Source organism: Serinus canaria, chromosome 20, assembly GCF_022539315.1.
Source record: "Serinus canaria isolate serCan28SL12 chromosome 20, serCan2020, whole genome shotgun sequence".
Taxonomy (NCBI): Eukaryota; Metazoa; Chordata; class Aves; order Passeriformes; family Fringillidae; genus Serinus; species Serinus canaria.
Window position 1 is genome coordinate 12,615,678 of NC_066333.1, and position 27,968 is coordinate 12,643,645.

Sequence of the window (27,968 nt, forward strand, 5' to 3'; positions counted from 1 at the left end):
GAGAGGCAGAGAGAGAGAGGAGCAGCAGGCTGTGGAGGAGCAGGTGTGATTCATGAATAAACTGCTCTCTGGCACCCTGTAGGACACTGATGAGACAAATAGAATTTCCCCAGCCATGGATAACACCAGAACAGCAGACACTTTTTCACAGGTAAAGCACAAAGTGGCTGGTGTGGAGCATGGCTGTGGTCTATCAGAACTGGGGGTGACTGGGTGCTTTATGGGCAGGGGATTTGCAGCAGGTTCTGTGTGTGACAGGAGCTCAGCCTGCTCCAATACATCACAGTGTTTGCAGAAGGCTGCAGGAGACAGTATTTTCTGTGCTTTACTCTTGAGAAAGTTGAAATGTGCACAGTTTTCCTGATACAAGGAGAGGAAATCAGTCTTTCCCCTGCCGTGCTAGAGAGGATTTATTAACACTTTATATTATCTGTGCTAAAAATTTCCATAAGGTAATTGGAGGGGAGAAAAAGTGCTTTATATTATGGGCAAAAGCAGTCTTTTGATAATCCCACTGGAACCTGAGGTGATTGATATGCCAGGATTGAATATACATCAGCTTGCAGCACTGGGGGTTTGTCTGAGTGCCTGCCACACACAGAGATGGGCAGCATTCTGCTTGCTGCAAAATTTGGGAGCACCTGGAGAAATGAGTCCTGGGAAGCTCCTCTGTGCCTGGGAGAGATGATGGGGTTGGCAGAGGGAAAAGAGGAATCAGGGAAAAGAGGGGTCAGGGGAAAGAGGGGTCAGGGGAAAGAGGGGTCAGGGGAAAGAGAAATCAGGGGAAAGAGGAGTCAGGGAAAAGAACAGTCAGGGAAAAGAGGAATTAGGGAAAAGAGGAATCAGGGAAAAGAGGAGTCAGGGAAAAGAGGGGTCAGGGAAAAGAGGGGTCAGGGAAAAGAGGAATCAGGGAAAAGAGGAGTCAGGGAAAAGAGGAGTCAGGGAAAAGAGGAATCAGGGAAAAGAGGAATCAGGGAAAAGAGGAGTCAGGGAAAAGAGGAATCAGGGAAAAGAGGAGTCAGGGAAAAGAGGAATCAGGGAAAAGAGGAGTCAGGGAAAAGAGGAATCAGGGAAAAGAGGAGTCAGGGAAAAGAGCAAACAGGAAAAAGAGGAGTCAGGTGAAAGAACAGTCAGGGAAAAGAGGAATTAGGGGAAAGAACAGTCAGGGAAAAGAACAGTTAGGGAAAAGAGGAATCAGGGAAAGAGCAGTCAGGGAAAAGGGGAATCAGGGCAAAGAGCAATCAGGGCACAGGAGGGCTGTGTTGTGTGCAGGTCTGAGCTCCCCTGGCTGGCCAGGGGTGAGGGCTGGGGAGGATCCAGCCCTGCTTGCTTGGCTCCCCTTGCTCCCCAAGTGTGAGAGGTTTGCTGGGCCAGGCTCTGGCAAACCCCAGAGCAATCCCAGACCAGGAGGAAAACAAAACCTATCCATGGCTTTTTGGTCTGTCTCAGGGGAAAAGGGCAGGGGCTGCTCCTGAGCACTTTGAAAGTTCTCCTCCAAGCAGGGGCAGAGGGGGAGATCAGCAGGAAAGGGATGGGTGATCCAAACACTGAGTTCTGGAGCTTGCCACACATCAGTTGCTCCAGCTGAAGTGCCATGAGATTGCAGCTCCCACCTGGCACTGCTGGAGGAGAGGCTGAGGTGCTGCCATCCCTTTGGGGCAGCTGCTGGGGCTGGGAGGGCACAAGCCCAGCCCTGGCAGGGCTTCCCCTGGCCCTGCTGCCCCTGGCCCGGGTGTTTCTGCCCTGGCACAGACACCCAGGCAGCTCAGGGGTCTCTCACCTTCCCTCTTGCAGGGCTGGGGGGTCGGGGGCAGCGCAGGTGGGGCAATAATCAAATGGGGAAATAATCAGGTGGGGCAATAATCAAATGGGGAAATAATCAGGTGGGGCAATAATCAAATGTTGGCTGCCAGAGAGGGCTGCACAGGGCGAGAGCAAACAGGAAACCACGGCCAGGTGGTGCCACTTGTCCCTGACTGTCCCCCCCCAGGAAAGCACATGCACAGAGCTCAGCACCAAAATACCCACAGAGACAAACTGTGCCTGAGAAAAACGAGATTTAAACTTTTTGTGAGCTCCTTTAAAAGCAGACTTCATGTCTTCCTGAGGCTTTTCATCTGAGAGCTGCCAAGATCGTGGTGCAAGGTCAGAGCCTTTTGCTTTTCCACCCTGCTTTACTTTAATCAACTGCTTGAAAGTACTTTATCCCCATGGATTTCCCCTGCAATTTTCATTAGGCTTTTTCTTAAAGGCCACCTCTCTTAGATGATTGATTTTTTTCCCTATATTTTTTTTTCTATTTCCCTGGTCTTTTCTAAGGTAGCTTAAAGTGGATTTCCACATTATACTTACCAAGGGATCAAGTCTATTTAAATATTTTCCATATTTTCTGATGTGTGTATTCATGAAGGTGCACCCAGGCTCTGCTGGCCTGAGGGACAGGGCTGAAGCACAGCCTGAGGTGTGTCCTCAGCACCCAAACAAAGTTAAATTTCCTCTCCTGAGCCCTTTGGAGCTCCTTGTTCCATTCTCAATATTGCCCAAATTCCTTTGGGATTTTGATGTTGTTGCAATCAATCTCTCTGTGCCTTTACCACTTTTATTTACAATAAAATATATTTCATTGTAATTTATTTCTTTACCAGTAAGAAATAAAATATATCTTTATATACCACTAAGAAATAAATGACAATAAAATATCTTTGGGCCCCTCTTGGAAGTGGCAGAATGAATATTCCCAATGTTCATTCTCCTGGGAGCACAAGGAATATCCCCAAGCCTTTTTTTGAACTATTTTCTGACAGTAAGACCCAGCTTAAAGAGATGCCCAGGTAGCTGAACCTGAGGAATCTGCTTGTTTGGAAAAAACAGTGTATTTTTAAAGTATTGAGAACAGAACCAAACCATTTATAGGGACAAGGATCACATCCTGCAGAGTCTGACAGGGGTTAGGAGGAGATGGACAAGGAGAAATCCACCTCAGTGTTTTGCTGGGATGATTTATCATCAACCCAGGAAAAGCCAGGTCAGAAATGATGCATCAGCACATGGATGCTCGTTGGGTTTGGTTTTTTTTTCTTTTTTGCAAGCTCCTAGTCCATGTTTTGATTAGAACATAACGAAGGGTTTGTTCATTAAATGTCCCAGCTAATTAACAGGAAGCTCGTGGAGCCCCTGGCTCCTCAGTGAAAGGTGGATGAAACCAGAGCTGCTTTCTCTCTCTCTCACCTCACACCTCCTGCCCAGCAGGTGTTAATGTGATTTAATAAACCTCCAGCAGGATGACACCTTTGTTCAGCATTTAGCAATTTCAGCAGCCCTGAATGAATCTTTCTTCTACAAGACATGAGGGGCACAAGCTGAGACTGTGAGCAGAAGGATGTGTGTTTTTCTCCAAAGAAATTAGATGTGGCTGTTAAGTAGCCCAGCAATCTTTGTTTCTTCACAAAATTATTCTGGCTCTCACAGCAATAATCAAATATGCTAATCCTTGATACTTCTTATCACTGTGGATTATTTTAATTCCCATCACTGAGGGCATAGAATGAAATGTTATTTTAGTAGCAAACTGAAATACTGCTGCAAGAGCCACCTCCTTTATTCTATTTCAGGGCATTTTGCAGCAGAGCATTTAAACTGTCCCTCAGAGCACCACAAAACTCCTGGGTGGTTCACACTGAAGGGTTGTTTTGAAATCAAAGCTCATTTAAAATTTAAAATACCCAGGCCCCAGACTGTGGAGATGCTGAGGCTGGCTCTGATAAAGCAGCAGTGGTGCCTGAAGGAGATTTCCAGGAAATATCTCTGCCTGGGAATGAAAGCTCACAGGCTGGGTGGGGTTTTCCAACATTTTTCAATCTCTGCTTGCCCCTTCCCCCTGGAAAAGCAGTGGAGCCTTCAGTTTGCAGCCTTGCCCTGAATTAAAGTGCAGAACAAAGTTAGACATGGGCCCGAGCACTTGTTTAACTCTTCTTGAGGATGTTTAGTGCTGGGAGACTCCATAATTTTCCTTGGATGGCTCAGTGTCATCCTTCTGTTTTCCAAACATCTCAGCAGAACCTCTTTTGCTGTAATTCCTCTCTTTTGCTGTAATGTAAATTCTCTTTGGCTGTAATTTCTCACTCTTGCTGTAATTTCTCTCTTTTGCTGTAATTCCTCTCTTTTGCTGTAATGTAATTTCTCTCTTTTGCTGTAAATTCTCTCTTTTGCTGTAATTTCTCTCTCTTGCTGTAATTTATTTGTTTTGCTGTAATTTCTCTCTCTTGCTGTAATTTCTCTCTTGCTGGAACTTTCTCTCCTGTTTCTCCTTACCCCACCACAGAGGGAGCCTCCTGCTCTTCCCTTTTGGCAGCAAGAGAGAGTAATTATAGCAAAAGTGAGAAATTACAGCTACCGTGCCCGCCCCAGGCTGTGAAATCCCAGTTTTTCCCTTGGAAATCCCATTTTTCCAGAGCTCTTCTCACTCTCATTATCCTGATCTGGACTGCCCCAGCTCTTTTCTGGAGGCACAGAAATCTTCCCCCCATTCCAGCAGGATCCTCTCTCAGTGCTGAGCTCTCTCATTTCAGGGTTTTGCTGCTGTCTGGAATCTCCCCGAGGGAAATTCCCTTTTATTGCAGCAGCACCGTGGTGGGAACTGCTGTCACTCTGCAAGCTGCTCAAACTTCTGGGCTTTTTCTCCAAAAAAATGTGTTCTTCAGCCAGAGCTTGTGAAGCTGGCAGCTCCTGCTGAACATCCAGATTGATTTTTTTTCCCCCCTCTGCTTGCTGAATTATAGATTATTGCTGCTCTCGTTTGTCAAGGTTGTTTGGAATTTGAATCCCCCTCGCAGCTCTCTCCAGCTGCCCACCAAAATCTGCACATTTAATAAAAATAAACTCCAGTCCTCCAGCAGATCAGTGGTGAAACAGTGATCAAATAGCACAAAACTGCATCACTCCCCTGTGCAAGCAGCTCTGCTCAGTTTATCCTGAATTTTCACAGTGGAATTGCTTTCCAAGTGTCATTTCCTGGTGAGTTCTCAGGGCTGATGGAGCAGGAGGCTCCGTGTTGGTGACTGAGGGAACATCTGAGGTGTTTGCCTAGGAAATGTACTTTTTTTTTGAGAGAGAATCCTAAGAAATGTTGAGGCTTTGAGATTCCTCAGTATGGTGATATTTTCAATATTGAAAATAGTAAAAATTGTTGGCATTGTGCTATGGACACATCACTGGGCACCAGTTTATATCTCAGTATTTTTGGAGATTTTGATGTTGTTGCAATCAATCACTCCATGCCTTTATACCATGAGAAATAAATTCCAATAAAATATCCTTGGGCTCCTCCAGCTCCTCCTGGGAGTGGCAGAATTTCCAATGTTTTCAAGGAAATCGAGCTCCTGCTTGATGAATCCCTTCTTCTTTGAATAAATGTTGACAGGTGCTATTCAGCCAGATATGGATCTGCAAAAATAATGCCCAACATTATTACAGATGGATAATTTGTTTGATGAATAGCAGCTCTCTTTGACAAATAACATCAGTCTGTCTCCAGGCTACTGGAGGTGGTGTTGCCACATAAATTGCCACATCACTCACCTGGTTTGAGATCTCATGGGAATTGGAACTGAAGATTCCCCAGTCCTAGGAGAGAACCACTGCCCTGGAAGTGTTTGGGAGCACTCAGAACATTTTGGGTACAGGGGAGAGGCAGGAAGGCCTGGGAGGGGCCACGTGCAGGGCAGAAATCTCCTCTCTCCCCACCAAGCACATTTCATAGCAGGCCAAAAAGATAAAAACCTCCCCTCTCCTTCCAGAGAATGTCTGGAGCCCCACGCTCTTCCTTCAATTGTGAATTCTTTCAGTGCACTTGTGTGGCTCTGCTGAATTTGGGGAGGGTGATGACAATTTAATCTCTTTTAAACCAGCTGCTGTAGCCTGCCAGGTAAGTGAGGGCATTATTAACGCAATCTTGTGTATTTCCTTAATGTGCCTGCTTTGTAAGAGAAGAATTTTGCCTCCCTCCCAACCCTCCTGACCCCTTCCCAACCCTCCTGACCCCTTCCCAACCCTCCTGACTCCTTCCCTGTCCCTTCCCAACCCTCCTGACCCCTTCCCAACCCTCCTGCCTCCTTCCTGACCTCTTCCCAACCCTCCTGACCCCTTCCCAACCCTCCTGACCCCTTCCCAACCCTCCTGACCCCTTCCCAACCCTCCTGCCTCCTTCCCTGTCCCTTCCCAACCCTCCTGACCCCTTCCTAACCCTCCTGACCCCTTCCCAACCCTCCTGACCCCTTCCCTGTCCCTTCCCAACCCTCCTGACCCCTTCCCCTGCTCCTGCCCAGCCTGTGCTGGGCTCTGCACCTGGGTGTCCCCCTGGAGAGTTTGAGAAGAACCTTTGGAAGCCCCTGGAACCTCTCCTGGTGGTGAAGCTGTTCTCAGGGCACAGGGAACCACCTGGACCTTGGAGTCTGGATAAAAAATGTCCAAGTTCCTGAGCTGTGCTGGTAAAACCTCCAGGCTCTTCCAAGCTCCCATCTCTGCTGAGGAGTGGCTGTCACACAGGGCCTGGCTCAAAGCAGGTTATTTTCTCCCCAAAGCCCTGGCACTGCCTTGCCAGCAGTGTCACAGCTGCTCCCCGGTGTCCCCGTGCCTCCCCTCTCCTTTCTTCTTTGCTTGGCTCCTGTTTGCCACCACAGCCACACCTGCAGCACCCAGGAGTGACACAAATTCCTGTCTGAGCTCATTGGCAGCTCAAGCTCCTGTTTTGGAGGGAGAAAAAAGGGGAAGTGGAACTGTTCATGTGCCTCACCGAGCCCCCGTGGCAGCTGCACCTCCCTGCACCAAGAGCAGTTTGCCCCCTCTTCACCCTGAACATTTCAAACGCTGCTGATTTTCCTTTCATGCTGTCCTGTGTGCAGGGTTTGCACTCGGGATGAGACAGACTGCCATGCAAAATTGATGTTCTCACTTCCTGCCAGGGTTTCTAACTCAAAAGGGTTCCCTGGCAGTTCTATCCCCAGATATTACCACCACATCTCCTAAAGTTGTAAAAGCCCCTGTATATTTGATATCTCGTGGACTTTGACCAGGTTTCAAAGGGAGATTATGTTTGCTGGGCAGGCTGTCAGTAGAATATCAAATATGAGTGAAATTGTAATTTTATGGCAGCTACCGTGGCTGTGTCGCCAGCACTCTGTGTCCTCCACAGCCTGATGAAAAACCAGTCTCTAAAAACATTTGATTTTTTTTTTTTCCTAGTTAAGCCAGGAAAAAATCCTCAAAATCATGAACATGGTGAAAAATAAAGAAGTGAGCATTGAAGGAGCTCTGCATTTGGCACAGAAGGAGGTGTGTGCTGCAAAGGTGAGGCTGCTCCTTTGATGGATTTGGTGACAGATTCGGGTGTTCTGGAGAGCCCTGCTGAGCTGAGGAGGGTCTGGATGGCTCTCAGGGACACAGTCCTGGTTTGGGAATCAGCAAGAGCCCAGCAGGTGCTGCCTGTGCCCTGGGTGATGGCTGCTCCATGGGAATGCTGCCCTGGTGGCACTGCCCGGGCTGGGGAGCTCAGACCCACACAAGGGCTGTAATTCCAAGGGTGGCAACGAGTCCTGCTTTAAAAAATGTGGGGCAGGACCCCAGAACTGCAGAATCCCAGACTGGTTTGGGTTGGAAGGGACCTTAAAGCTCATCCTGTTCCACCTCCCTGCACCTCCCACTGTCCCGGGTGCTCCAGCCTGGCCTGGAACATTTCCAGGGATCCAGGGGCAGTCCCAGCTGCTCTGGGCACCCTGTGCCAGGGCCTGCCCACCCTCCCAGGGAGGAATTCCTCCCCAGTATCCCACCTAACCCTCCTCAATCTCAGTGTGAAGCCATTCCCTGTCTCCTGTCCCTCCATCCTCTCTCTCCATCTTTCCTGCAGCTCCTCCAGGCACTGCAAGGCTTCTCTCCCCCAGGGCCTCACCACCCTCAGAGCAAAGAGTTTCTCCCCAAATTCAATCCAAACTCACTCTCTGTCAGTGAGTTTGGATTGAATATGGGGGAGAAATTCCCCCTGGTCCTGTCCCTGCCCTTGGGATCATGTCCCTCTCCACCTTCATCAAGGTGATCACCCAAAGTCAGGAGGGTTTTTCCATCTGTCTCCATGTGGAGTTCTCCTGCAGGGCTCCAGGGTTATTTGTGCTCTCAGAGAGAGATTTCACCTGAACTCAGCAGGGTTTGGGTGTCCAAATCTTATCCCAGCGTGGGATGTGCTGCTGATTTCTGTTCTGTTTTCCAGGATCCCCAGGATTTGTTAACTGGCTCCCAATTTAACTTCATTATCTACAAATACAAACACTACCGGTGGCAGAAACGGATCCTGCAGGTAACCTTAACAATTCTCACCTTTGCTGCACTGGATAAAAATATAACAAAGCCAGCAGCTTCTGGTAACAGCACCTGATGGAGATTTCCTGCTTTCATGAAGTCAGGGACTTCATGGTTTTTTTTTCCTGGATTTCACTAAAACTTTTGTACTTTGGACAAAATGTGATAATGAACAAGTCCAAATCATGCATGCTGCAGGGTGGATTTTATTTACTACATCCTAACTGTACAAAATGTAATTTTTCCAGCCTATTCCACCATTTTTTGGAGTGAAAAGATTATTTCTCTAGACATAAAGTGGAAAAATGGAGAGACACGTAGTAGAGGTGGAAATTTTCAGTCTGGGAATCTGGATTAGTTTAATTTCAGTCCTCTAATTTCCAGCAGCCTTCAAGAGTCAGAGATAATCTTGAGAAGGATTGTGCTTTGGAGGTTTCCTGCTATAAACAGGACAGAGGGAAGGCCACAGTGTGGGCATTTGGTGGTGTGGTTTGTACAAGTTTTAACATTAATTTTTAACTCAGAGCTGCTTTTCTCACCCCCTGCATTCCAGAGGCTGGAGGAGTGAGGAACTGGAGGGATGGTTCTGCTGGTGGTTTGTGCTGAAGGGGAAGTTTTGCACTGGGTTTCAAGACAAGGAGAATTTAAAAATAATTAATATTCCAGAGTGACAAATTGATGCATATTCATCAAAAGAGACGTGTGGAAGCACAGCTTACAAGGAATATCTGGGGTGTTTTTTGTCACTAAAACAAATATTGGGCATTTTGTCCCCAAAACAAACATTGCATTCTCGATGGAGGAATGTAATTTTTCAATTATATTCATGCTGCCCTTTTATCTAAACAAAACTGGGATCTCCCTTTGCCTTTGACCAAAGACGGCCTGGAGTGATGCAGGATTTCCTCTTGCAGCTGGATTTCAGCAGCAGGACGGTTTTCAACATCGAGAAGGGCACTATCAGGAAGCAGTTCCCCTTCTCCCAAGTCAGAGGCTGCGAGGATGCGGAGAGGAGGCGATTCAGCATCCTGTTCCACGGCAGGCAGCACTACGAGCTGGAGGCCCTGTCCCTGCAGGACAAGAGGAAGGTGGGGTGGGACAGGCTGCTGGGGGGGACAGGGGCAGCGAGGGACCCACAGGACACAGGCACTGCGCAGGCAGCTGGGCTGAACTTCCAGCTGAATCCTTCGAGTGCTGCTTGGGCCTGAACTGAGCTGAACAGAAATTTTGTCCTGGGCTGCTTTGTACATGAATTAAAAAGTTCTGGTTTACAGTAACCCCTTCAGAGTAAAATTACATTCCCCTTAGACTGACAGGTTTAGAACTGTGGGTATAAAACCAAATTGCAGTTAAGGAGTTTTGCATCATTGAAGGACCTGGGTTATTTTATGTTGATTTATTTTACCCGTTTGACTTTGTACTTGTAAAATCCAGCTATTGGTGTCTTATTGAAGGGAATTAACGTGGAAAACAGCTTTCTCTCTGCTGCCACTCATTATCCAGATAATCTACCTGCTGAGCAGAGTCATTCAGAGCAATTCCTACCAGAGAGCAGTGGAGTCCTGGCCTGGGAGAGCTGCAGAGTGTGATGTGATCCACGAAGGGCTGCTGGACCTGCAGGAGAGCACCTTAACCTCCACTGAATGGGTGAAGTAGGAGCTCTGCCTTTCCTTAAAACTTCTGCAGTTAGATTTGAATGTGCTGATAATGACTTTATTACTTAGTTGGTTTTGAAAGTCTAAAGGCAGATGCCCAGTCTGCATGAGATGGAGGCACTGCAATGAGCTGTCAGGGCAGCAGTGGTACCCAAAACCCCAAAGTTGTGATCTGGAGCCTGCAGGGAGCATTGGCAGCACAAATCTCTCATGGTGATGGTGCTCAGAACAGATTTGATGCTGGGACTTTGTTTCTCTCTTGACTTTTCCCTCCATTCCCAGTAACCCAGTGGTTTCCCATGGTTTGCTCCCCATTCTGAGACAGCTCCTAAAACACCTGGAAATTGCTTAAACCATCAAAGGAGAGAGAAGGAAAAGAATTCTGCCTAGCTAATGAAAAAATAATCACATTGTAATTATCTGCACGGGGTAATTATCTCAAAAGACTTCCCACTTCACAGAAAATGATTTTAATTGCTTTTAAAAGGCTGCCACTGTGTGTGTTGTAAACACTATCCTCGAGTGTGTCCAGGATTTGGTACCTTGCAACACTGAACAGGTTTGTTAACAAACAGAAATTGATTTCTATTTATCTTGTGAAGCAAAGCCCTTGTTGTTTTCTTCTTGATATTAATCCTCTCTCTTCTTCCTTTTTTCCTTTTTTTTTTTCCTTTTTTTTCCCTTTTTTTACTTTTTTTTTTTTTTTGGCAAAGTAAGGGATGGTGGGAGCACCTGGAGATCCGATTAAACCATAAGTCCCTGCTGGAAGAAAGGAGAGATCAATAGCATTGCCAGCTCCATTAAACAATTCTTATCACTTTGACTGCTTGTATGGGAATTGATGCAGTTTTTATTTTATGTTTAATTTGTTCTGCAGCAGCTAAACTCACTTAAATTCTTCACAGAACACCTTAATCAACCAGCCACACCTTGAAGGGAGAGTGGAGGGAGAGTTTTGTAGAACTGCCAGAATGATAAAGAAAGGCAGAAACTCTCCAGAAAAATGGGAAGGCAAAATGTTAAATAAGAATAAACCCAGAGTAAAGCCCAAGCTCTGTGTTACAAAGAGCAGGGCAGAGGAGAGGCTGAAGCACAGGGCTCTGGAATGGAAGCTCTGGATGCTCAGGCCATTTCTTCCAGGATTAATGATAATTTAAAGAACTTTTCCCCAGATTTTGGCAGAGTTGCTTTGCTGGAAGCCCTCGAGAGGAGAATAATTTAACCCATTCCTGCCCAGTGACTTCTGGGAATGAGGGGTCCAGGATGAGCTGCCATGCAGTAACAGGATTTCCAGGAGAGGGATATTGGGCTGGATGATGGGCAGCTAAATGTGGTGATTTGCTGATGGCTTGGTGGAGTGGAACCTGGGAGACACAGAAACTCTGGAGCCTTATGCCCTGCTCAGTCACAGGGGCATTCCTTTAAAGTTCAGAGTCCCAAAGATCCACTGCCCCAAATAAACAAGAGCAGCAAATGGAGAGGGACAGACAGAGCATGGCTGGAAAATTAACAGGGCTTGGGTCATTTTGGATTGATGGTCAGAGTTCATTTCAGCTCTCACTGGGCATGGCAGGCTGTTCAGATTTTATGCCACACTTGTTTTAGGTGTCAGATGAAAACAAGAAACTCTCAGATAAGAACATCTCAAAGATTTTATGCTCTGCTATTGATATTTTCACTGTTCCATGGAGGATGCTATAAAAATGTGGAGATTTATTGGCATTGGAAGGTGCTTTAACAAGGGCCAGGCCGTGTAAAGAAGACACCAAAGAGCAATGAGCTGTGTCCATCCCTTGTCCCTCAGGTGCCTGGCAGAGCTGAGGGAAGGAGAGCTGGCCTTGTACTGCCTGGGGCTGGGGGGCAGGAGCCCTGCAGCCACAATTGCCCTGGCAGCTGGGAGCCTGGGGGTCAGCAGGGACAGTGCCTGCAGCACCTTCTCCCTGCACACCAGAGACCACCACTACCTGTGAGTACAGCTGCTGGTGAGGCAGGGCTGGGGCTGCACTCCCTCCACAGAGAAAAGCAAGGCACAGCTTCCCCAGGGTATTTGCTGGGAATCGCAGAGAGGGACCTCAGAGGAAGAAAAGACAATTTCTGTTTCATTTGCTGGGCCCGTGTTTGTGCCAGAGTGGAATGCAGTGTGGAGATGGTTCACCCAGAGTGGTGGGGTTTTGTTTCTTGGAGCAATCTCTGCCAGCTGTGTCCTGTGGGTCAGGAGACAGTCATGGGATCTGGCTCAGTTCAGTACTTGTGCACATTCAGCTTAGATTAGTGTACTATAGTGTACTATAGTGTAATATGTAATATAATGTAATATAATGTAGTATAATATAATGTAATATAATGTAATGAAGTATAATATAATGTAGTATAATATAATATAATGTAATGTAATGTAATATAATGTAATATAACTGTAATATAATATAGTATAGTATAGTATAATATAGTATAATATAATATAGTATAATATAATATAGTATAACATAGTATAGTATAACATAGTAGTAGTATAATCATATATGTAGTATAGTATAATATAGTGTAGTTATTAGTGTAGTATAATATAGTGTAGTATAGTATAGTATAGTATATCTCAGTATAGTATAGTACGTATAGTACAGTATAGTATACATATAGTGTAGTATAATATACTATAGTATAATAAAGTAATTAATTAGCCTCCTGATATCAAGGGAGATAATTTTCTCACAATTCCTCCTCACCATTTCTCCCTGCCATGGGGGTCACTCTGAATCCTATCCAGAGGTGCTGCCCAGAGTGAAAGAACAGCTCTGGGGGGATGAGGCCACCAGAATCACCTGGATTACCCCTGCCACTGCTCTGCAGGGATCTGGGGAGGATTCCCAGGAGAAATCCAAAGTGGAACTGAGCTGGTCCATTGCAATCCTGCCCATTGCAGGCAGTGGGGCAGGAGGAGAGGCTCCTGCAGGGCAGGTGTGGGCAGGATCTGAGTGCCCGCTCCCCCAGCCAGCAGTAACACACTGCTCCTTCCCAAGGGGCACAGGAGGGACAGTGGGGTCACTGCACATCCCTGCACGGCCAAACCCAGCTCCCCACCCTCCAACACGAGAGCAGTTAACCCTGCAAAGGCCAGGGCCAGCACACTGGGCTCCTCTGCCAGGCGGGCTGTGAGCCCCAGTGCTCCCGGCAGGTGAGGGCTGGCAGGATGCTGTTCCCTCTCCCTGCTCTTTCTGGTGACATTTCTGCCTTCCAGGCTGCGGGTCCCGCTCAGTGTGCAGAGCAGCAGGCCAGAGGAGGCTGGCAGGCAGCAGAGGGACTGGCTGTCCCTGCTGGAAAGGCACTGCCAGCCCGGCAGCGCTGGATCTCCAGGATGCAGCTCCCCCGAAGCTGATTACGAGGAATTTGTGGTGCCTCTGAGTGAGCAGAGAGAGGAGACTCCCCCCTTTGGTGGGAGCTCAGCAAGGAGCAGCCTGAGCAAGCCTGCAGAGGGGCAGGCAGCCCCAGCAGCAGCTGTGCCACCTGCCAGGGGCAGGGCTGAGGTGCCACCAGCCCCACCTGCCCTCCCGCAGCCCGGCAGTGTCCCTCCAGCAGCCAGGAGAACCAAAGCCTTTCACTGGGATCTCGTTCCTTGTGACAAGGTGAGGATGAAACCCAGGGCAGCTGTTAGAGGGGAAAAACCTAAATATTGTAGCCATGTGACATGGGGAGTTACAGGAGTGCAGCTGTGCCACAAAATGACCTGGATGCCCCTCTCTGGAACAAAGGGCCTCTGTTCTTCTGGCTCTCTGTTTACTCTGTGTCCCTCCTGTATTTTTAGATCCAAAAATCGGTCTGGGGATCGTGTGACCCGTGCAAGAGAAAAATAGATGCGTGCAGGCTGTGTGAGCAGTTCCAGATCCAGGACACAGCAGTGCCTTTGGGCCCTGAGGCTGCGGTGAATCAGCACATCCTGCTGGACAGAAAAGTCGCACACAACTTCAGTGAGTGGATCAGCAGGGGCTGCCTGTGAGCTCCTCTCTGGGAGCCTGGGCTGAGCCCTGCCTGCCCTGGCTCTCTGTGCTCTCTGCCTCTCCTCAGGCACTGATCGAGTTGGGTGGAAATCCTCTTTTGCTTCTCTCCTTGGAAAACAAGACTCCAGGGCTCAGCTGCCCCAAAGGGGCCCTTTGCTGTAGAGATAAACCCTCAAGCTGATTCATTTTTTTGTCCATGGCACTGAGCTGTGATGCTGCTGTCTTGGGGCAGATGTGTGAAGTCATCCTCAACTCCTGTGAAGTCAGTAGAGCCTCTGACTGCAAAGCTTTTCCAGTGTAATGGGCTGCAAGGTGCCCAGGAGCAGGCAGGGAGGCAGAACTGGCAGTGCTGAGCTGCACTGGGGTGAAGGATCCTGTGCAGGGGGGTGGGTTGGGGTGAGGAGCCTTTGGGGCAGCTCCAGGCAGGAATTTTGGCTTCTCCCTTGTCAGGTCTTTCTTCGAGCCCACCCAGGGAACGCCAAGTGTGGAGTCTGGCTGTTTGTCTCTGTCCCCACACACACTCAGGCACTTTTCTTCGGCCCACCTTTGCCAGTTGTTGGGGTCTCTCTCTCTGGCTGGTCAGAGTGACCCCGAAAAAGTTCAAAAGTTTCTTTTCCCAGCCCGGTGCTTGAAGAAGGAGTCAGGGCTCTTCATTTTTCGGTCTCAAGGTTATTTATTACATCTTATCTATAAAATTCTTTCTCCCTGTCCAGCCTAGATCAGGACAGTCAGAGGCACTCCCCCTCCCCAGGGCGGTGTTATCTTTATATACTACAAACTACCTGTACAATATTTACAGTTATTCTCCAATACCTATCATCCACGCTAGACAGTGAGTTTCTACTCTAGACCAATCTAAAAGTGCCAACATCACCAGACAGGATGGAGGTAGAGAAGAAGAAGAAAGGCTAGACACACCCAAATCCCTCCATCTTGTCACCAGAAACCCCTATACCAAAAATCCCAAAACCTACATTTACACTCTGTGAATACTTTATCCCTATACCATCTAAACTGCCGTGGCCTCCATCTCCTCATGCAAAGGTGCCAAGCTGTTCCATGGCCCGCACTCCAACCCGATGGTGTTCTGGGCTGTGTGCCAGGGTCTCTGAGCCCCCTGGCAAGGGTCCCAGGAAACTCCAGACTCCCAGAGGGATGTCCTGAGTTCCCACACTCCCTGGCCGAGGGCTGGGCATCCTGTTCTTGAGCAGAACCCTCTGCTCTCCTCTTCAGGTGGGGTTCCACCCAAAGCCTGAGCTGGAGCAGCCTTTGGAGCTAATGAAGCAGCTCAACACCCAGTCCTGCTCCTCCTAACAGAACACTGGAAAGCTCTTTATTCCCTGGTGGGAAGTGGCAGATGTTAAAGGAGCAGCAGTGCTGCCCTTCAAAGAGCACTCTGATTTCTGCTACAAAGATGCCTCTCCAAAAAATTTCTGTAACCCAGAGATGCTCTAAGATGGTTACAGGTGCAAAGGATTTGGGGCACTCAATTCCGAAGTTTTAATGATTTCATCTTGATGAATATGAATAAGAAAAAATGTATTTTGGAGAGCTGTTAAAGTTTTAATTGGGACATGTAAATGGAGATAACTCAGAATTATTGCATCCTCTGACTAACAATTTGAAGGGTTAAAAGGAAGAGTGATGGCAGAGTGCTGTTGCAGATGAAAGAACCATGTAATAGCACTTTTATCTGCTAAATTATTGCAGTTTCTTTGAGGAAATGTCTTTCTTTTGCTTTGCAAATAGCACAATTCCTCCTTTTGATCCTGCTCCTCTCACAGCGTTTTCACAGAGACGTTCTCCATCCCTTTCTTAATCTTATCCTCATCAGTGAGAGTTTTGGCATGTCCTTATTATAATGGACATTACTCAGATCAAAAGTTAATTTGATCCTGAGAATTCTGATTAATCTCCCTGCAAGTGCTGCAAACCACAGTCCTTAAATTAATGAATAAAAAGATGAAGCTCCGAAATGCCAGTAGGTTCCAAATTCTGGAGGTTTCGAGTGGAGTTGTGAACACCAGTGGAAAATGAGAGTTCTGGGAGATCTCCACACTAAACTCAAGGCCAGTGTGGGAGAAAAAATAAATTAAAATTAAGTTCTCTATGGATTATTGTTGAAAAAAGAAATTCCTGTCCCACAGGGAGCAGGTATCAGTAAGAGACAAGAAAATCATCCTCAGATTTGTTTTTCCTTGATGACTGCTCTGTAAATTTAAAGAAAATATGGAGACTGAGATTTTGCCTTCTGATAGCAGCTGCTAAATATTTTATATTCTGGTTGTTTGGGGTTTTTTTTCTTTCTTTTTTAATTCTGCTAAGTACAGGTGAGATACTTTAATGATTTCCCTTCCCTCCAGCATTTCCTCCCAAGTAACCCTAGAATCCTTTTTCTCCAGACATTTTTCTCAAAAGTTTCCGTGTAAAACCAAGTGAGCTGAAGGACAAACTCTTCATCATCCACGAGGAGAGTGGGGGGCTGACAGATGAGCAGATTTCAGCACTGAGAAGGTAATTTTGGGGGGAATTGTTTGGGTTTGGGGCCTTTTGGACAAGGCAGAATCTTCTGCAGACGAAGTGAAGTTTGGGAAGTTGGTTGGGAGAGGAGGAAGGCAGACAGGAGTTAAAGGAGATTTGTGGGGTGATGGGATATTGGGAATTTTGGTGGGTCTGAGTGGCAGGGATTTGGGGTTTAGAGCAGAGAGGAGATTTCTGTAGCTGGGCAGATTTCAGTCTGAGCAAACAATTGGTGTGTGAAATTCACAGGAGCAGGTTTTACCTTTTTGAATGGTTTGGAACAGTTTCTTTCCTTGTAGAAGGAGAGGAAAGAAGTGGGATCCTGGAGTGGGATCTGTTCCATCCCAGTCCCCATGTGACACTTGGGCCATTTTAATAAACATTTTCACATGCAGAAACTGATCCTTGCTTCAAAATGAGACCAAAAAATGAGTGTTTGCCCAGGAAAACTGGGGAAAAGAGGACACTGACAGAGCAAGTGAGGAGTAAATAATTGATGTTTCTGCTTCTTGTGGAATCAGTTTAATTCTGGCCTTAAAATCCCGATCTGAGACAGCAATTCTGAAGTCTGCAGAATCAAATCTGTGCTTGGGAAGTGATGTGAGCTGAACTCACCCTTCCTACCTGTATGGAAAATAAGAAAAATAAACAGCATCATCAAAAATCAGCTCAAAAGTCCCATCTCAAATTCCTTCCAAAATTCCCCACCAGGGAATTATCACACTCAGGATTCAGTCCTGGCACTGCAGGCTCAGCCCAGGATCTCCAGGCTGCTGGAATTGCAGTGGCACCACTGATTTATGGCCTCTGGGCTCTCTGCCATCAGACAATAATAATAATAATGATGGCAATGAAGCTTGAAATATCTTTTTTTTTTTTCCTTGAAGTCTTTCTTTGATGGCAGTAATGCTGGGGGAATATTCCCAGCAGTGGAATGTGTAAGGGATATTGATTGTTGCATTGCTCTGTGCTGTATAATTTCAAGGATTCAAGCCATGCTCTCTGCCTTCAAGGATTCTGTCCCTGGGGTTGTTATTTACTGCCAAAATCGATGGATCCATGTGAAAATCTTGCACTGAAAGGAAACTGATCTATTTTTTCCACCCCAAGAGTTTTGAGCGCAACTGAAACAGTTGAGATTGATCCCAGAATGAAGGCTTGGGTTCCCAGGAATTCTCCTGGAGCATCCCCACTCCAGGTTCCCCCAGGAGCAGGCTCTGTGGTGGGCTGGCACCACACGAGGGGGGCACTCAGCACGTCTGGAGAGCTCCCACTCAACTCTGGTGTCCCAGGGGAAATTCCACCTCTGGGAACGGTGGCCTCTAGTTAATTGGGAACCTGTGGGAGGACAGGAGTAGAAAGAGGGCAGGACAGGGCTGGAAAACTGCTCTCAGTGCAGATTGTACCTGTCAGGGTGTCTGAGCCAGGGCACAGTGTCACAATCCTGCCATGGGAGAGTGAAAAATACTTCATCAAAATCCTTTTATTGGAGTGATGCCTTGAGAGGCTGAGCTAGAGCAGAGGCTGGGCAGGGTCCCAGAATAAAGCAGGGATTGATTCCAAGGATCTCCTGCATGGATCCACCTTGGGCAGCAGCAGAGCCCAGCCAGGGCTGCACCCAAGATGACCCAAAATGGCCCCAAAATGCCCGGCCGGGCACGGGGTCTCTCCCTGGGATCAGCTCTGCTCCATTCCCACCTTGCAGTTCATTGTCCCAGCCCAGCTTTAGCCCAGGCACTCCCACCCTTGTTTTTCTCTCTCCAGCCCACGGGGTTTGTGCTCCTGGGCTGAGATTGGGATCATTTGTCCTTGGTGCCCAGCTGGAGCAGGAATTGTTTTGTCTCCCTGCTCTGTGCACAGAGCTCAGCATCCCATAATATGAACCCAGACCCTCACACTAAAGCAGCACAGAACCTGAAACATAGAAAAGCCAAAACCTGAGGCATCAGGAAAGTGAAAATTACTTAAAGAAGTCGAAATCCTGCTAGTGGGGAGTGAAAAGTGCTTTAAATCAAAGCCGGAATTCCGTTTTCAAGGCTGTGACCAGGGAGCAGAGTGTCCTGCTCGTGCCTCCAGTGGAAGTGGTGGGATATCACTGACAGCTTCAGGAGTGCATTTGACACAGAAACCTCTCCACCTCTGGATGATTTTTATCCTCAAGTATTCCCAGCAAAGCACTCCATGTCTCTCTGAAGTTCACTTTTTCTCCAGAGGAATGGGAATAGTTTTCATTGTGCAAATTCCATTAGAGCTGCACTCATGTACAAAGATATTTATGGGATGCATTCACCTGGTTTTGTGCCTCCTTTCTCATGGCTCCCATTGTTTAATGCTTTAAGCTTTAAACCTTCCAGCTAATCTGTTATTTCCATTTTCTGTGCTTAATGGAGCTAAAGAATTTTATGGGGTATCAGACTTCTGATTAAATGAAGATGTTTGCTGTCACCTTTTAAAATATGTTCTTTGAATTTGCTTAAAAGCTCAAGCTATTTTTAATGATGAGTAAACACCCTTTCATTTGCCAACAGCTAACTTATTTTTAAATGAAAATTCATTTTTTTTCTTGATGGTAAAGTGGGCTGAAAGGATTACATTTTCATCCACTGCAATCTAGAGTTAATTCAAACCCCAGCAATTTTACAATTGAAATGTCATATTAATTATTGACAACAGTAAAATAAATCTTGGTGTTTGTCCTGTGCTTAACCTGCTAAAATATTTGCTTTTTTCCATCTTTGAGTAAATTCCCTGACTTTTACAGGAAATGTACACCTCTGCCCATGAATGTTTAATCACTTGCTGCAAATTTAGAAGTTTGTTTTAAGAGAAAGAAAAGAGAGGAGACCTGAATACTTATTTCAGCTTCTTTAGAGTGCTCACCTGTGACTGTGACCAGGATTTGCTGTGAATTCCCCCAGAGGTGGCTCAGGCAGTCAGGCACAGCTCCAAAGGAAGGCAGCTCTGCTGCTGGGTTTGTTTTTCCAAGGGGAGGCACGTTGGAAAACATCAATCCTCTCAAAACCTGTGGCCCTGGAGGATGTTCTGTGACCTTGTGAGGAAGCTGTGGGTCTGTGTCTTGTGCTGTCGCTGTTTCAGCAAGGAAAAAAAAACAAAAAATCAGGATAAAGAAGAGAAACCCTCCCAGGCTGGGGTTGTTGGGGTGTCTGTGCAGGGCCAGGAGGGACAGGATGATCCTTGTGGGTCCTTCCAGCCCAGAATATTCTGTGATTATGGGATAACAGAGCTGATCCTTGTGGGTCACTCCAGCCCAGAATATTCTGTGATTGTTGATAACAGAGCTGATCCTTGTAGGTCACTCCAGCCCAGAATATTCTGTGATTATGGGATAACAGAGCTGATCCTTGTGGGTCCTTCCAGCCCAGATATTCTGTGATTATGGGATAACAGAGCTGATCCTTGTGGGTCCCTCCAGCCCAGAATATTCTGTGATTATTGATAACAGAGCTGATCTTTGTGGGTCCTTCCAGCCCAGAATATTCTGTGATTATGGGATAATAGATATAAAAAAGGGTCCAACCTCTTTGGAAATCAGGGCCTGACCTCCTCAGTCTCATGGTTTCACCTTTTCTAAACTATTCTGCCCCTCCAAATTCTCTGAATATCTGCAGGTGGACATGCTGGCTGTTTTCAAGCCTTATCCACATGGAATCCTTTCCAGATATCCAGAGGTGTCTGCAGGTCACTTTTGCTTCCCTGGTTCCCTTGGTTCAAAAGCCTCCAAAGGATAAGCAGTAAAAATGAAACACATAAACCACACAAAATGCAGGAAATCCCGGGGCAAGGAGTGGCAGAATTATTTTGTCAGAATGCAGAATGAAGAGGATCCTGAATTTTAATTTTCTCTTTACAGATATTTGCCCACAGCCAAAGATGCAGAAAGGTACCTGTCCTTCCAGGGGCCTTGCTCAGAGCTGCACGTGGTTGACCAGTTCATGCTGGAGGTGAGGAGCTGCAATATTAAAAGACACCACTTCCTTTTTTTAGGACACTCTCCAAGCCACAACCACTGCTGTTTAGAACTTGAATTTACAATCTCAGCCAGAATCAGTGTAAAAGGATCATTCTGATGAAGACTTGGGACAGGGAGACAACAAAAAGAGAACTGTGGATCCCTTTGTGTCTCCAAGTCACACTCCCTCCTCTTCCTACAGAGTATTTATCCTGACCTAGATCTAGATTCCCAAAATCTAGAAGACATAATCTAGAAAATTATAGATATTTAACCATTTTTGTTCACAAGAAAGGATTGCAATTGATTTTAACCATGTCTGCCCAGGAGCATACAGTGAGTTTGCAGGTATGTGCCAGAGTGCACCCACAGGATCCAGAATAAAATGAATAAATGAGCACAGAAATCAGGCAAACAATGGCACAGCTGAATTGCTCAGTAAATAACGAGAGGAATGTGCATGGTTTGGTTTGAATGTGAGTTTTTACTCTGGTTCTGCTCAATTCTGTGCAGATGTGTAAGATCCCCCAGCTGGGCCAGAGGCTGGATCTGCTGCTGAGCGTCCGTGAGCTCCCTGAGAGCATCAGAGACCTGGAGCCTGTGAGTGCAGGAGCTCTCCTGGGGGTTTGTGATCCTGGCAGTTTGAGAAGAGAGGCCCAAATCACCTCGGGGCAGATTTCAAGGCTCTGTGCTTTGGCTGGATTATTTTGGGGTTTTTTTCTTCCCCACTTTTGTGTTTAATATTGTCCTTATCCCACCAAGGTTCAGGATAATGGGTGTGGCAGTAGAACAGACTTCCACAAAGAGAAAAGAACAGGAAAAGTTCTTCAGCATTTTATTTGGAGTTATTAAACTTTCCTCCTTCTTTGGATAAGAAGTGAATTGCACCATAAAAATTCAATTCCCTTTGTGGGGAGGTTGTGGCCCCATGAGCTGGAAGAATCAGTCCAAGGCATGGAGGAAGTTTATTTGACAAATCTCCAAGAGATTTAATATTTCCTGAAGACTGAAGGAGCTGCTCCCCCTCAGGATTACAGCTCTGGAGTGGAATTTTTGGGAGCCAGAGCTGGAGCCCCTCCCTGCCTTTCCCCAGGATGACCTCGGGGTGGGGGGATGCCCACAAACAAGTGCCACTCCCCTGATGGGTCCTGCTGCTCCAAGCCCTGCCCTACCTGCCAGGTTTTGTCCATGCTTTGGTTCAAAACAAGCATTTCCACACCACCAAAACGTTCCAGAGGTTCTGCCCTCGTCCTGCCTGGGAATGAAAACAAAATGTGGAAGTTCTGTGAGACCAGAAGAGGTTATCCTGTGTCTGGCTGTGACTGAAAGCACAGCAGCAGTGAGGGAGGCTCAGCAGAGGAGCAGATGGAGAGCACAGGGGAGGTGCAGACACTCCTGACCCTGCCTGCTGCAGCTGCACCTTTGCTGTCCTCCACCAAAGCCCAATATTGGATCTTTGGAAGTTATTCCAGGCACTGTTTGCTTTGATGGGTATTTAATGTTCACTGAAGAGCTAATTAGTGTCTAAGTGTGTTCCTATTCACGCTAGCACGTATTTTTAAACCACAGAACAGGCACCTGAAATCCTAAGGGACAATGGGAATTTTGGCTTTCTGGCCCTGAGCTGGGCTTTAAATGCTTCAACAACAGCTCTCAGTGCACCCAAGGGCTTCATCCTCTCCCTGTTTTTGAATTCCTGTGTTGGTGACTGGTGAGAAGAGGTGTGGTGCTAGAAAAATACAGATTTTTGAGCTGAGAACAAAATCCCCTTCTGTTCCTATAGCCCCAGAAGGGAGGTGACTTCCCTGGGAAAACTGAATTGTACTGAGTTTGAGTCCAGGAAATGATTATTCTTCCTTGAGGGGAAACTGTGCTAGGGATTTTGATAAGAGCATTGAGCTGGTGCAGATGGAAAGGAGGGAGGTGAAGGATGGAGCTCCAGGCTCTGCTTCCCCTGATCCCTGAAATCTGGGCACAGCAAAACCCTTTTTGTGGGTTTTTTTTGCACAGCTGCAGTTGTCCTGGCAGCCAGAGAGGATGTGACTCCTTTTGGGGTGGCTGTGCCAGCACAGCTTTGTCCTGGGCAGTCTGGCCCTGCTGAAAATCCCTGGGGGATTGGCACAGGGAGGGCACAGACACCTCGGGTTCATCCCCATTTTCAGTCTGTCTGTCTGTCTGTCTGTGTGTTCCAGCTGATCACCCAGAACATCCAGGCCAGCAAGCAGCTGCAGGCCAGCCCAAAGTTTGTGGCTGTCCTGGAGTACATTTTAGCCATGGGGAACCACCTGAATGAACAAGCTGGGAAAGAGGTGGCCAAAGGATTCCGACTGTCATCCCTGCCCAAAGTGAGTCCATACCTCCCTGTAGCTGAAGTCATCCTGTCCTAGGGTTTGCTGGCATCAAGATGCTAATATTTCTTAGCACATTAATGCCATAAAATAATAAATGTGGTTATTTTCAGTGTGGGGAGAGGCAATAACTCCGAATGAGGAGCTCACATTTGCCCACCTGGCTTTGGCTACAGGCTGCTGCTGAACCCTGAATTCTCTCGTGCCTGTGATCACAGACTGTGCCCCACTGCAGGCAGCAGCTCTGGCTTTGTGCTGCTGAGCACTCCGTGCCTCTGATGGGGCAGAACAGCAAACTGCTGCCTGCCCTGGTGCCCAAATCCCTTGGCATGAGGAGCTGGGTGAGCTGCATGCCCTGGCTGGAGCCCAGCTGTGAGCCAGGAGTGTGTGTGACACAGCAGCGTGGACAGGAGAGGTTCAATTCCGTGTTTTCCGTTCTTGCCAAGTGTGCCTGGGATCTGCCAGCCTCTCTGCTGCTCCTTTCCATGCTCTATTCATTCTGACAGCTCAGAGCGTGCCCTCTGTGCTCTGTTGCAGCTCTCCCTGCTGAGGGGCAGGGACAGGACCTTCACCCTCCTCCACGCCCTGGTGGAGCAGATCCTCTCCCACCAGCCCGAGCTGGCCACCTTCCCCCAGGAGCTGACAGAGTTTGAAGCTGTTCCTGATGGTGAGAGCAGGGGAGGGGGGGAAAACAACCAGCAAATAAGAAATGAAGTCCTTCAAGTGCCGTGCTTCTCGCTGTGGAAATGATATTATCATTATAAATGCCATGATCACGTTGTTCCCCCTCTCTCTTCCTCTGCAGCGTCCATGAAGGGCCTCAGTGCTGAAGTTGATGGTATGTAAATGGAGTTTCTGCATTCAGAGGCAGATTTTCGTGCACTGTGCAGCCATTTGGAACAGGCTTTCACTGCACCTCTGTAGTTTGTAAAGAGAGTTAAAGGTTCAAGACATTGAGGTGAAGTGTTGCCATGGAGATGCTTAACCTGCCACCTTACTGTGAAGAATTAAAAAAAGAAAATAAATATTGAAGGGTGTCCAGGTGGTTTGGAAATGTAAAAAAAATGTGCTGGCCACGGTAAATAGATTTATCATGAAATAAAAAAGGTAAGTGGTACAAGTGCTCCATCACAGGGATGGCTGGGAGAGTCCCTGGGAGATGGAGTGGGAATGCAGCAGGAGAAACTTGCTGGAGTTCAAGAACTTTCTGGAAACAAACTGGTTGCCTGCTCTGAAAAGCACTCCAGCACCAGTGAAGTCAACAGGAGGGGCAGAACAAGGTTGTTAAAATGGAAGGTGGATTTTGTGGGATGGATTTTGTGAGGTGGATTTTGTGGGATGGATTTTGTGAGGTGGATTTTGTAGGGTGGATTTTGTAGGGTGGATTTGTGGGATGGGTTTGTGGGAGGATTTTGTGGGATGGATTTTGTGGGTGGATTTGTAGGGTGGTTTGTGGGTGGATTTTGTGAGGTGGTTTTGTGGATGGATTTTTGGGTGATTGTGGGGGATTTGTGATGGTTTGTAGGGTGGATTTTGTGAGGTGGATTTTGTGAGGTGGATTTTGTGGGATGGATTTTGTGAGGTAGATTTTGTGAGGTGGATTTTGTGGGATGGTTTTGTGGATGGTTTGTAGGCTGGATTTTGTAGGTGGTTTTGTGAGGTGGATTTTGTAGGATGGATTTTGTAGGGTGGATTTTGTGAGGTGGATTTTGTAGGATGGATTTTGTAGGGTGGATTTTGTAGGATGGATTTTGTGAGGTGGATTTTGTGGGATGGATTTTGTGGGATGGATTTTGTGAGGTGGATTTTGTGGGATGGATTTTGTGAGGTGGATTTTGTAAGGTGGATTTTGTAGGATGTATTTTGTGAGGTGGATTTTGTGAGGTGGATTTTGTGGGATGGATTTTGTGGGATGGATTTTGTAGGGTGGATTTTGTAGGATGGATTTTGTGGGGTGGATTTTGTAGGGTGGATTTTGTGAGGTGGATTTTTCTTTTCCTCATGCCCTAAATGAGACACCTGCAGCCCTTTGGACGCCTCCTCGTGCTGCTGAAATTCCCCATTTTCTGTTCCTTTCGTTAGTTTTAAAAAAAGAGCTGGAGAACCTTGCCCAGTGCAGGAGGCTCCTCAAGCCCAAAGCGAGCAAGGCAACGCCCCAGGAGTCCCAGTTCTGCAAGGAGCTGAAGGTAAATCAGCCCACCCTCCTCCAGGGCTGGAGTAAGGGAGGAGTAACCTGGGAGTTAGGGCTGACCCCTGGGAATAAGGAGAATTTTAGGGGAGTGTGATCTGCAGTGTGGGGAGGGTTCCAGGGCTCCTGCACCTCCTGTGTTCCCTTCCAGGCCAGTGGAGGGGGGGCAGGCAGCCCTTGGGAAGCACTTTGGGATAATGGGAGTTTTGGAGAGGATTTGTCAGAATTTCTGCTGCCCTCAGACAGAAAGGGAGGATCAAAGAATCGTGGAATGGTTTGGAAGGGACCTTAGAGATCATCCTGAAGATCATGCCCTGATTAGAGCAGAATCATCCAGTCCTGATTATCCATCCTAATTTCCAATCCTTTAGGCTGGAAAAAAACACATATCTTTTCAAGATCCTGCTTTTTATTCTCCAACTCCTTATACATCTCTCAAACCAAGTCAGCTTGGTTTAAGAGATGTATAAGTAGTTAGAGAATAAAAAGTAGGATTTGAAACTACACTAACCCTATAGTTTAACCCAATGCTGTCTCATAATTTTAAATGTTTTTCAGAATTAAAAAAGAAAAAAAAGAGTCTAAAATGTGAAGCAAACAAACAAAATGAAGAAATTTTATTCCCAGGCTTGTTTCTAAAGCCCCGTTCCTGCCCCTTAAGCACCTGGAACTGGCAGTGTTTGCTGCACAGGCAAAAAAGCCAAATATTCTGGAAATCAGGCCCTTGTGATGCTTCTCAGGCTCTGCCACTTCGAATGGATTTAGGTTTTGTCATTTTATAATGCACTTAAAATTCTCTAATGCCAATGTTTCTTTTTTTTTTTTTTTTTTTTTTTGTCTTTGATGTGTTAATTCTTGCAAGGGAATGTTTGTGCTTCTCTTTTGTGAAATGTGAAATTTTTATGACAGGAAAATTTCGCCCTGAATGATTTTGTTTTCACTGCTGTTTAATTCCTGCTTTAATCCTATGCTCCTACAGCAAATTAAGAGGTTTTATTTCGTCACAGGATTTGATTCAGAAATATGAAGGGGATCTCTCCCAGCTGTCCAAACGATGTGAGGAAATGAAGAAGCTTTATAGCAACGTGCTGGTACATATCATACTGAAATGCAATGAAAATAGAGCTGCATTTCTTCTTTAAAAGGGAGGGAAGGAGGGGAAAGCAGTGCAAGAAATTCCCTCTTGCCTTATATTTACACTGGCTGGAGGAAAAGAAAGAAAATCCCCTATTTAACAGTGGTCAGAGACCTTGAGGAAAGGGGCAGAAGTGCAGTGATCACCTCTGAAAGTGGAACAATATCCTGGGCCTGGGATTGGGACATTTTGTTCACATTTTCTTTAATGAATGGGTTCATCTGCCAAGCTGCAGGGCCAGAAAACTTCAGGATTTTCTGGAATTTTCTCCTCTTCAGCTGGAGATTCGTAGTCCAGCCTGAGAGATTAACCCAGGTGTGACTGAGGTGATTCAGTGGCAGCACCTTAGATCACCTTTATTTGGGATATTTTGGATCTCAGTTCCCTGGAGATTTCAGACAGCTCAAAGTTTGCTTCTTCCTCCTCTTCCCCTTCTTCTTTTACCTCTTGTTCCTCTTCTTCTCGATATTAGTGTGAGCAATAATGGAGGTATTTCACTTTTCTCTGCCCTCTAGCTTTGGTTAAGGTTTGGTTGAGCTCCTGCTGAGCCCCCCCAGAGGTGCTGAAGTGAAATTTCCCTTTGTTCCCTCTGCAGGTGAGGTTTGGGGAGCCGGCAGACCTGGACTCCCAGGAGCTCTTTGGGTGGATCTCCTCCTTCATCTGCGACTTCAGGAGGGCGTGTGCTGAGCTCACCCCCTGAGAACACACCTTCCATGGGGAGGGGAGGCAAGGAGGAGCCCAGGAAACTCTTTTTAATTGGTTTTTTTCTTTACTGACAAGCAGCACCACCCAATCCCACCTGTGCTGCAGAGCACCTTGGTTTTGAGAGACATTCCGCTTCAAATGTGTAATTTCGTGTGGTATTTCACCTGGAATATCCCAGATCACTGATGAGCCTCTCAGTTTTGTGCTTTTGTACCTCGAGATTCCCATAGATTGAAAAAAAAAAACCACTTTGGACTTTTTATAATTTCTCTTTTCAGTCTTTTCCTTTCCTTACCCCGACTCCTGACCCAGTTTTCATTATTAATTTCATGAGTAACTTTCTGTATGGTGATCTAATTATCTAATTTCTAAAGAATACTTCAGACATTTTATAATGAAATGGGGAGCTGTTACCCACAGAGGAGAATATTTAAACAAAGTCTTGTTTATTTTGCTATTAAAACATTGCAAACTTGCTATGAAATGAAGAAAGTATCTTGCTGAGTGTTTTATTTTGTCCCCACTAAGCAGGATGAAAATATTAGCACTTTTTCTGGCAAATGTCATGTGTTTGCCACAAATGTTACAGAAATTAATCAATATATAAGATTTGCATTGCAGGGAGAGAAAATTGTCATAGCAGCAAAATAAAAATCTGTCAGGAAGCATCTAAGGAATGGATAAGGGAGGGAATGATCCAAGGTTTTCAAAAGAGGAAATATTTCTGTTGTGTTTGTTGGCTTTTACATGTTTTTAATTAGAATAATTAGCTGGAGCTCAATGAGTGGGAGGAAAAGGACAAAGAGTTGCAAAGACAGAACTGTGTGTTTAGCATGAAAAGCAGAAAACAGTTGTAAAAGGGCATTGCTAAAATCTGGCATTTTCCCTCCCAGGTTTGCAAACAGTGTGAGCTGAGGGAAAAGTGAATCTGATTTATTTTAGGAGAGTGATCTGATTTATTTTGGGTCTTTCTGCCCGGTGTTTGGGCTTTGATGGAAAGGCTGAACACTCTCCCTGACCTTAGCACTGAGAGGAGCTGGGGCTGACCCCTCTGAGCCATCTCTGAGCTGGGACTGACCCTTCCTAAACTGGGACTGAACCCTTCT

At 46.6% G+C, this 27,968-nt stretch overlaps 1 protein-coding gene across 2 annotated transcripts; it reads left to right on the plus strand.

Moving 5' to 3' along the window:
- On the plus strand, positions 1-27,968 carry LOC108962446 (delphilin-like). 2 transcript variants are annotated; one of them, XM_050982254.1, is made up of 17 exons: positions 1-151; positions 7,240-7,344; positions 8,258-8,344; positions 9,261-9,434; positions 9,850-9,998; positions 11,806-11,967; positions 13,240-13,624; positions 13,804-13,966; positions 16,399-16,510; positions 20,388-20,478; positions 21,000-21,086; positions 22,679-22,831; positions 23,372-23,501; positions 23,640-23,672; positions 24,917-25,020; positions 26,030-26,113; positions 26,753-27,968. In XM_050982254.1, the coding sequence occupies exons 1-17, from the start codon at positions 116-118 to the stop codon at positions 26,855-26,857; spliced, it is 2,160 nt and encodes a 719-aa protein (XP_050838211.1). In that variant the 5' UTR covers positions 1-115; the 3' UTR covers positions 26,858-27,968. The 2 variants fall into 2 exon arrangements, with proteins under 2 accessions (XP_050838211.1, XP_050838212.1); XM_050982255.1 differs by lacking the exon at positions 1-151 and adding an exon at positions 2,024-2,145.

Excerpts from the sequence above, each read along its gene's own strand:
- LOC108962446 (XM_050982254.1), top strand. The coding sequence starts at position 116 with ATGGATAACACCAGAACAGCAGACACTTTTTCACAG. Across the intron at positions 20,479-20,999 it reads TTGACCAGTTCATGCTGGAG|ATGTGTAAGATCCCCCAGCT; the intron begins GTGAGGAGCTGC and ends AATTCTGTGCAG. Across the intron at positions 23,673-24,916 it reads CCTCAGTGCTGAAGTTGATG|TTTTAAAAAAAGAGCTGGAG; the intron begins GTATGTAAATGG and ends TCCTTTCGTTAG.